The sequence below is a fragment of the Strongylocentrotus purpuratus genome, unplaced genomic scaffold (assembly GCF_000002235.5).
Source record: "Strongylocentrotus purpuratus isolate Spur 01 unplaced genomic scaffold, Spur_5.0 spur5_scaffold_15, whole genome shotgun sequence".
Taxonomy (NCBI): domain Eukaryota; kingdom Metazoa; phylum Echinodermata; class Echinoidea; order Camarodonta; family Strongylocentrotidae; genus Strongylocentrotus; species Strongylocentrotus purpuratus.
Window position 1 is genome coordinate 23,824,014 of NW_022145600.1, and position 10,441 is coordinate 23,834,454.

At 38.7% G+C, this 10,441-nt stretch overlaps 1 protein-coding gene across 1 annotated transcript; it reads left to right on the forward strand.

Annotated features, from left to right (window-relative positions):
• Nucleotides 1–858: 858 nt before the first annotated feature.
• LOC115924100 (matrilysin-like) lies at nucleotides 859–10,159 on the forward strand. Its single transcript, XM_030985863.1, has 9 exons — nucleotides 859–1,169; nucleotides 3,433–3,544; nucleotides 3,850–4,055; nucleotides 5,161–5,374; nucleotides 6,169–6,327; nucleotides 7,002–7,112; nucleotides 8,239–8,378; nucleotides 8,812–8,950; nucleotides 9,473–10,159. The coding sequence occupies exons 1-9, from the start codon at nucleotides 1,113–1,115 to the stop codon at nucleotides 9,694–9,696; spliced, it is 1,362 nt and encodes a 453-aa protein (XP_030841723.1). The 5' UTR covers nucleotides 859–1,112; the 3' UTR covers nucleotides 9,697–10,159.
• The last annotated feature ends 282 nt before the right edge of the window (nucleotides 10,160–10,441 follow it).

Below are 10,441 nucleotides of genomic sequence, written 5' to 3' on the forward strand. Positions count from 1 at the left end.
ATCTCAGTCTCACAAAGACCTCTTCACAACGATGGCGGTTCTAAGCCTTGGATTTATTCGCTTGAAAAGGTCTTAAAACGGCATGCTGTCAAATAATATTTTAGGAAGGTGAATTATATTATTGTTTTAAATACATTTTTTAGGAAGGACAATTTAAGATTACACTTACATTATATTTGCTGTTGGTGTGTTTCGTTGTTTTTCTTATGTTTTTCTTACATTAAGTGCGAGTTTGTAAATGCAATTTATTTACGAAGTGGGTCCTTTCCTCTTCATCTTGTACATTCCTTCTTTGACTCTCTCTCTCGTCTCATTTGACCCCTTTCGCCAATCTCCCCCAAATTAATCTCCTCTTCAACCTAGCTATGCGAATTGTTATTGAAATAAAGAACGAACTATTTCTTCTATTCTTCTGTGTGTTTTACATGCAATGATTATACATTACAATAGTGAGAGTCGAATAATCGAGATCTATAATTATGATTACGATCCTTAATTCATGTCACTTATGCTTTTTAAGTTTTCATCTGCTGTATTCACCTATATTTTCTTTAAATTATTCACACTGAGTCCAATATTGAATCTTGAATCTTACCGGACCTGTGATTTCCTTAACAGCAAAACAAAATAAAAAATGAAAACGATTATATTACCTGTATGTAGGTTAATACTTCGTTAAATCTCACCTCAAATGCCTAAAAACAAAACCAAAAAAGAAGAAGAACAACAGGAAAACTTCAATCTTTACTTTAATATTCCACACTGCACATGCGTAATGGGGCAAACGAGCTAGAGTGCCGTGTGCTAACGAAAGATGATCACCCAATCACGTCACTTCTTCAATTTGTAGGGACGCCGGTGGATGCACAGCCGTCTTTAAAAGGGAATAAACACTTTGAGAACGAGACAAAAGCAGACTTAGCCTCCAGCAATTAAAAGCATAGGGTCCATGCTACCTGTTACAATTTCAATTCATCAGGAACAGTTTAGAGTGCTTCGATCGTTGGGAAAAGAACTTGTTTGCTGGACTTTCTAACCACCAAGATCTTCGTTAGAGAAGGCAAAATGTCTTCACGGTTGATCTTGCTATACTAGCTCTCTGGAGTTTTCTGATGGTGACCTGTTGCCTTGCACAGAAGAACAGGGTCAAAAATGAAGATCAAGCAATGGTACGTAATTTTTATTTCTTTATGGCGTCAAACTTATTTAGGGGTGGATTCAGGGTTCTCTGACCGGGAAGGGGTGGAGGGGTGTGGGGTTAGACGTCCCTCAATCTCCGACTATTTCCAGATCACAAAACGTGTTATTTGACCCATGGCAGGCTATTATAATGCAAATGATTTATCGCTTGTTAAACAAGATGGATTAAATTTTATAGAAGATGGATTATATTGCATCACAAAATGATTGGCGTCCTTCTCTCGAGTAAGGTCACTTTTTTTGGTCACTCTTAAAACAAAAATTGAGGGGGGGGGGGGGGGTTCGACCCCCAAACCCCAACCCTGCGTACGCGCCTGCTTGAAGGTGGGGGAGTTGCTACGAGTTATGAAGAGTGCAGCGCGAGCTTGTTACGGGTGAAAGCGAGTTCACCTCAAGTTAAAATAGGGACATTTTAGATTGCTACGATCGACGTCCTTTTAATGCACTGCCTTGAATGGACGTCACATGTATTAGTCCACGCAAATCTAAAAGTCCCTTATGATTTCATTTGGACCTGCTCGCCACTTCGTCGAGAGTTGTGAAGAGTTGTATCGAGTAGCAGGGCTCCCACTTAGCCGAGTTGGAACCTCGAGTTGTGGCGAGCTGGCGCGATCTTATGGCAAGCCGTTTTATTATTAATTGATATCAAGAAATCAATTCTTGATATCAAGAAATAATTTTACGTTGTAAAGCAATGTTAATTCTTGATATCAAGAATTCGATTTCGTGATATCAGGAATTCCATTCCGTGATATCAAGAATTGAATTTTTGATATCAAGAAATATGTTTTAATGATAAAACTGCTTGCCATGAAATCGCGTCAGCTCGCCACAACTCGAGGCTCCAACTCGGCTAAGTGGGAGCCCTGCTTAAATAACGGGAAGAGCTTTTCGCAAGTTATTGCGAGTGCCTCTTTGAGCCATCTCGCCACAAATCGCCAATACAACTCGGCTAGGTGGGAACCTTGCTGCTTCTGTTTACCCAACCCCTTCCATATACAGTGAAACCTATATTAGTGACCATCTGTATATAGCTTCATTTCTCTATAAAACCTGTATTAAAGGAATCCGTTTTTTGTAGTTATAATAATAATAATAATAGCTCACATTTATAATGCGCCTAATACTACGTTTCTAGGCGCGGAACATATTATTCCCCCGGTCATCGGATTCAGGCTTACCCGCATACAAGGTATGCACATTCTCCACTCCCTGGGGAGCATTCCAGCCAGTCGCCATTTTACAAGCGCCATTGCTAATCAAACCACATTAGCTTTCGCATCCTACCGGGTACCCATTTTAACACCTGGGTGGAGAGTGGCAAATGTAGATCAATGTCTTGCCAAAGGACATTAGTGCCGCGGCGGGACTTGAACCGCGGACCTTGTGATCCACAGTCCGTTGACATATCCACTCGACCACGACACCTCTACGTTTCACTTTACCATAGTTTATTTAATTCACGTTTTTTCATGGTGACATAGAGCGTGCTTTTGACAAGGCATTTTTAAGTAAAGTAATCTTTCTTAAAGGTCATTCCTTATGGTACTTTCTAATGGACGGCCAATCGATAGGACTTTTAAACATTAAGTTACAATAATACAAATGGGAAATGAATGTGGAACAATCCAAACACCACTAGGGACTAGCTTTAGCCTTGTTTGTCGGATTATTGTTAGTAATACTAACTCAGGCATAAGTGACTGCTCGGTAAACAGGGGGGGGGGGGGCATGAGTGTAACTCGGATTTTAAGCAACACAATTGAATTTGAACTTGATATTTTTTTCGGGGATGGGGCATTTCGGGGTTTATTCCACGGGATAAGAATATATAAAATTGATCATTTTTGTTGTTTATATAAAATGCCAACTATATCTGACTATCGTCATTTTTTTTACCTCCCTGAAAGATTAGACTGTAAACAAAATATTACGAGAAATGTAATTTATTATTATGTCTGTTTTATTTTTCCCGGAGAGACCTATGGAATATATTAATTTTTGGAGATTTCCGTTAATTATAAAATTGACTTTTACACTCACTTATCTTTGAACACTATATAATAAGTTTGAATTTTGTTATTCTTTGTCAAACAAAAATGGAGAAATGACCCTACAGGCTACATGCTTGAAACATATTCTATAAATGTGAACTTTAATTTGCATTATTGTTTAAATATCTTTATTCATCTGGTGGTTTATTCTTCTTGTTTGACCTTTGGTGATCTACAGGCGTATCTCAATAAGTATGGATATCTGGACATGAAAGGTGGCATGCCGAATTCTCAAGAGATGAAGACAGCTCTCGAGTATTTCCAAAGATTTGCAAATATAACAATGACAGGTATGTGAAAAGTTACTCTTCTGCAATTCTCGGTAACGAAGGGGAAGGGGCTTACATGATAGCCCATGCCGCTCCGAGATTTTTGTAGCATAAATTCAGTAATCACACCCTAAACTGACACCCTTGAATTACAGTTCAAAATGCATTCTTTCCAGGGAGCACGGCGAGAAACATTTTAATTTCACAGAATTGAACTTTTCCTTGTGCAATCACTAGTATAGGCACAGTATCAATGACCACACGGTATTAGTGCCATGCAGAACTAGAGTTCACCTTGCTCGATCGTTCTCTGTTGATTCCCCCAGGATGCCTAGACAGTGAGACTATGGCGATGATGAACACACCTCGTTGTGGAATGGTGGACATGGACTCCCCTGCCGACATGATGAGGAAGAAGCGATATGCCTTAGGCAGCAGGTGGTCCAAGACAGAACTCACTTATAGGATCATCAACAGGACCCCAGACCTGCCTGCTAACGAGGTTGACCGTATCATTACCGAGTCTATCGAGGTAAGATCTGCTTCAAAAGCGGACGGGTGTTAGAGGGGGGCTTTGGGGGATCAAGAACACCCCCCCCCCCCCAAAAAAAAGAGAAGATCTTTAAGCCCACAAATTGTTCTTGATTACAATAAAAATTAAGCGAGGGACAGCCATATAGAACATGAATGCAAAACATGGATTTTCTATTTTTCAAACAATCTCAGGCGATTTAATTTTTTTTTAAGGTTTGGCTCGACCGACAGCTAACAAGATTGAGTCCTTGAGACCAAAGATTTGGTTCATCGGCCTGTCTGCAGGTTTACGTGACCGAAATGTTTGGTCTCGCGGGCTGTCGGTCTACTGGGATGTGCTCATTGCCTTGCAAATCATGTCTAAAGGCGTATATTAATACGTTTGAAAAAAATCTCTGAATAATATCCTTATCCTTCATTAGTGACATGTTTGAAATAATCAATTGTTTGTTATATTCATCATTTCATGTTATTCATTCGTGTTAGAGGCGAAGGGGGAGGGGGCGGGGGGGGGGGGGGTAATGACTGAAGTTTGGGCAACCGTCTCCATATTGGGCTATTCTGGGAGTGAGGTGGTCTATTTTAGTTTGTATATCTTTTCTTGTACATTTTGTTACAAAAAAACATTTTCATTACCAGATTCTTATTGTCAGTCGGTTTTCAAACGAGACGTAAGCTGCTTCTTATTGTTGATATTCTCCGGTGATATTCTAGTTTCTTTAGTCTGCGATGGTGACGTCATCGTAAACACCACTTCGTACTGAAGGCTCGAAAATATACACAGTAGTACTTATTATCATGCGATTTCAATGACATTATCCTTCAATTCATAACTCTCTTTTCGTTTTTTTCAATGTGTAACGGACGTTCTCAACACAAGTATTTGCTTTCCCTGTTTTCGCCTCCTTCTGCTTTTTAATTTATTAATTGTACTGTTCTATTGTTTATTTGGTTTTAACATTTTACTCGTTGCAAATTGTAGAGACTGAATACATGTTGACGGCTGTTGATATTCAGACAAGAGGCATCACCTCACTACCAGTTCGACACAGTAGTCATGATGATTTACTCCTTTTTTCTTCTTCCTTTATTTTACTCTGCAGAAATGGGCTGATGCATCTGGTCTTACATTCACGCTGGTAAAGTCAGGAAACGCAGACATCTTGATCAGTTTTGCTCCAGGCAGCCACGGGGACGACAATCCATTTGACGGACCCGGTGGTGTTCTTGCACATGCGTATTACCCCTCCTCAAATGCAATTGGCGGCGACGCACACTTCGACGAAGATGAACGTTACACGGACGCTAGTTTTTCAGGTACGTGACCTTTAAAAAAAATATCCATGTTTACAGGGGAGGTCTATCCTGATATTAAGTTAGTTTAAATAGATGCAGACAAATAAGAGAAAAAAGGTCAGTGAAAGTTTGTGAAAAATCCGATTAAAAATAAGAAAGTTATGAACTTTTGAAGTTATGATCAATCAAACACAAATTGGCAACGATAAATAGATTAAATGATCTGTATTTGTGACACAACCCTTACTTTCTCAGAATCGGCTTTGAGATCCCTTTAAGGACATGTACCGGTATTATCGAACGATAACATAGGCAATGAAAGCATACCATTATGATTAATATTAGAAAAAGAAAAAAAAGAGGAAGAACAACCAATGCCTGGGGATTGCCCACAAGAAATATCCATTTCTCTTTAAAGGCTCTCCATGGACACATTACTTTCTCTTGATTTATTATATTATTATTTACATTGGGGCTCAGTGGCGTAGCGTGTGTGAGCTGATGGGGCACTAGAATCGAAAGGTGTGCTTTGGTCTTTCTCGAAAAATGAAATGCAAATCTGCGAGACCATTTATTACGAGGGTACGAGAGGGGGTCCTAGTTGTCGGTATCTTCTCTAGTCCTTTTTCCTTTTTCCTTTCTCCCTTTTTCATTTCTCTCTTTTCTTTTCCTTTCCTTTTTTTTTCTCACCGGGAGGCACGTGTCCTCCGAGCCCTCTCTAGCTACGTCATTGTCATTATTTTGGTTCATTCATCATGTTCAGTGAAAAAGAAGGGCTGAACCCGGGGTAATGATTATCTCTTGAATCCTTACAGGAACAAATTTGGAATGGGTCGCCGTGCACGAGTTCGGGCACAGTCTTGGACTGGGCCATTCCCAGATTGAGGGCGCTGTGATGTACCCGTATTACACAGGCTACGTACCCAACTTCCAGCTAAATAGTGATGACATCGCCGGTATTCAAGCCCACTATGGTAAACATTGACTTTTTTATTCATTTATTTTTCGGTGGCTGATCCACAGTTCTTTGGCTACTTGCACGGGGAAAAATATATTAAATCCGCCCCCCCCAAAAAAAAAGAGAAGAAAGGTATTAAATCACATTATTCATATTTACTCCTAAATTCTCAGAAAAAGATGCTGTTGGGAAAACATTTTATTTTCTGAAGGTGATTCCTGCATACTACACATGAAGCGTCATTCCCTGGCGTAAACCGTTCCGTCCATTTATAAAGAATGTGTATCACAGTATGAGCTGCAAGGAAAGCGTCATGAAAAAGTGCATTATCCCTCATAGATCTCACCGCGATCATCACAGAAACGGCTTGTATACGTGCTCATGATCAGTATGTCAAAAACCAAAAAAATTGTGAAAGTTTGAACGTCTTGATCCATTGAACATTGGACACATTGTGGATAAACTATCCCTGTCTTATCTTCATTTTCGTTTGATTTAAATCAATCGTAACTTGATTATCATCACTACGACATGGCAATTATTAAGAATTCTGATTTTTTTTAATTTTATTTTTATATATGCGTTATTGGAAAGAGGATGTGTAATCAAATATACCTTCATTGAACACTTAATTGGGAGGGCTCTACGTCAAATGTATAACTATGTTCATGTATTTTCTATATTTGATAGGCGAGAATGTTGGAGAACCTGAAAACACGCCCTCTACGCCGGTGGATAAGTGTATGACTTCAATAACACTGGCAACAAGAACGCTAGATGGCTCCACCTATTTGGGAAATGGTAAGATAAAGTTTCTTCGAAAACTAATTATTTTTATATGACGCCGTCTATTTTGCTTGAAATGTAATAGTACTGTTCAATATAAAGAAATTCTTAAGAGAACTGCATTTTGTTTACGATTACTTAGAAGTAATGCACCTTTATGATATTTTTTATTTTATGATTCTCGAAATCATTGTCGGGAGATTGATTGCTATTTTAAATAAAGTCATAGTAGGACTTCATATTCCTATCATGTAGGCTACTCAATAGCTACAGTTGTATGCGTTCCTACCAATATATGTTATATTAGCTTTTAAGTCCATGGTCAAACAAAGTTAAAGTACTGATATTCTCTAACACCGTATTCCTTAACCCTAACTGTACTAAGGGGACCTGGTAGCCCCCTTCACATTCTTTGGAAATTGCTTAGAATTTAAAATTGCCGTTTAATGACATTTTTTCGTCGAGTCTTACGCACATTTTGATACCAATTGTTTTAAACCAGATATACCTCTAAGGTGTTACATAACAATTAGTATGCGCCTGTCATTAAAAAGTGCTTTAATTGCCTATATATGTTCACGTACAAGCAGAAAATTTAATGTGAATACAGGTTTAGATCTATTTCTTCATGAGTGGGAGATATGAATTGATATCAAATTGCTTTGATATTTTTCTCAAAGTAACTTGATTTATTCTAGAACCAAAGAATACATTAGAAATAAAATAATATATATATCCTAAGAAATATTAAAAAAAACAATGAAAAACATAACAAAATTAAAAGACGAACTTTTTTTCCAGATAATATGACCAGTGATATGCAGATGGGTAGTGGAGAGATACTTTTGTGAGAAAGTGAGAAAGTGGGTGAAATGATTGTTTTTTACTCTTCTATATCATGTTCAAGCTTTGTTTTATATTGACGCTCCTTACATTTCATCTTTGGCTGTTGTTGGTTTTGGTTGTTTCGTTTGTTGCCTGTCGTATCTAAACTTCCGTCGAAAATTTTAATTTTACTCATTTACCGAATATTAAAGCTGATATAAGTTATAACTACATGTATCGTTTGGTAACTGACTCTTCAGTTTGTTCAAATAAACTTCAAACTACATTAAAGCTCTGATTTATGTTACATTTGCAGCAACGCACTTGTATCGTCGAACAGATGGTTCGATTCCGGACGGTTATCCGAAGGTGATTGGTAATGAGTTTCTCGGTCTTCCAACTGCTCTGGATGCAGCTTTGTATTACCCTCGTAATGGTAAAACGTATTTCTTTAAGGTGAGTGGAAATACAAATGAAATTAAGGAACAAGAAAGGGGGATTTCTTTTAATCACCCATCGCTTCTCTTTTTTCACGACCCTTCTTCTTTCTCTCGCTCTCTCTCTCTCTCTCTCTCTCTCTTTCCCTCCACCAATATACCCACCCACCTGCCCTCTTTAATAGTCTCTCTCTCCCTCTTCCTTAGTCTCTCAGACAGTCACTCTCATTCAGTTTTCTCTCTCTTTTTTTCTCCTTCCCACCAACTCTTTCTACTTCTCACGCACCTTTTCTTGTCACGTGATTCACGGTGATAGCAACCCTTTCCCTCCAAAATATCGGTCACTTGTTCGTTAGTCTCTGCCCGTTATTCATCTTATTCATTCATCACAAGGAGGACATTGTTGGAAAATGCTGTAATGATATTACTTCTCCTGTTTGTTTACACAACAGGGAAGTCAATACTGGAGGTTCCGTAACCAGAGAATGGATAACGGTTATCCGAGACCCATGTCAAACTGGCGCGGAGTGCCGAAGGACATTTCTTCGGCTTTCATTTGGAGCCGTAATGGCAAGATATATTTCACAAAAGGTACGATGGAGTTTGATTCAGGGGCATAGCCGGTGGAGGGGGAAGGAGGGATGGGAAGAGGGTGAAGGGGTAGTTGTGGTTTTTGTCAGCAAATTCGACGTTTTAAAAGCTGCAGGCAATTCTTTAAACAATAGTGGAGAAAAGTGAACATTTGTCTACCAATCTGGAGATCTTAATTCCCCCTGTCGGCAAAATTTAAAATCGGGGGACCGTTTGTTGTTGTGGCCTGTTTAATTATTTAGCTACTTGGTTATTCGATCTGGCATCTCTCCCTTGCCCTTCCATTCAACATGATTTATATTGTTCGATATGTTGCTGTGGGTGTTCTGATTTGAATGACATAATGGAAAATGACTACATCGGGTTCCTTGTAACTTCAATGATTGAATTCAATCAACATAAATAATCATGACGTTTTTCAAGGTTCTCACAACATTATTTTCTAATTGAATATATAATCATCAACAAATGTGTTTCAGACATTTAGTAATCTATTTTTACTTTGCTCCCTGTATCCCACAGGAGACGAGTATTACCGCTACACCCCTGGTTATGGAGTCACCTCACACTACCCTCAACCGCTCAGCCAATGGGACGGGCTCCCAAGCCACGGAGTAGATGCGGCGTTCCAGTGGACCAACGCCCGCACTTACTTCTTCAAAGGCTCTGAGTATTACCGCTTTAACGACATAACCGAGTCTGTTGATGACGGCTATCCTATCAACACGGCTACCGCGTGGCTGTGATGCGATTCCGAACAGCTGGCCATCGGCCCTACAACAACGCCCACTGCCGGAGACGAGGTGATCGTGATGGCACCGTTTATGGTTGCCGTTCGCTTCTCGAGGATCGCTGCCCTCTTCTTTTCATTTCAATAACTTAGATGATATGTATGGATGTCAATCAATCTATCATTTCCATTGTGTGTTACTTCCTGAGTAACAGGTCCCACACTGACCGCCTTGGTGGGATTACCTCTCAGGTTCAATAAATAACATGTAATTAAAAAAAATTAGCAATTTTCTAGGTGTAAACTTTTTAACCTTTGTTCAATATCGGCTGGTGACTTGTAACGCTATTTATAGCGCCTACCTAATCCAGCTATGCACTATTAACAGTGTCGATGATTATATAAGTACACTGTAAAAAAGAATTTGTTCATTGGTAATTTTTACGTATTTTATCCATGTAGAATTTACTTGAAAACATTAGTTTTGCCACTTACGCACCGTATTTAAGTCTTGCTAACTCAAACTTTCAATTTAGTAGAACATACGTGGAATATTTAAGTAAAATCAAATACATAAGAACTTTAAATAATTTCAGCTTGTATTAATTTAGTAATTTTAACTCAAAATCAGAAATTATACGTATTAGTCAAACAATTTATGTTGATTATTCTTATCTTTTTAAAGTAAGGACCGATGCAGTGCGTAATAGAAATATTTACATAATTTATGAATATTCATTAAGACCAAATTAAACTCTTTT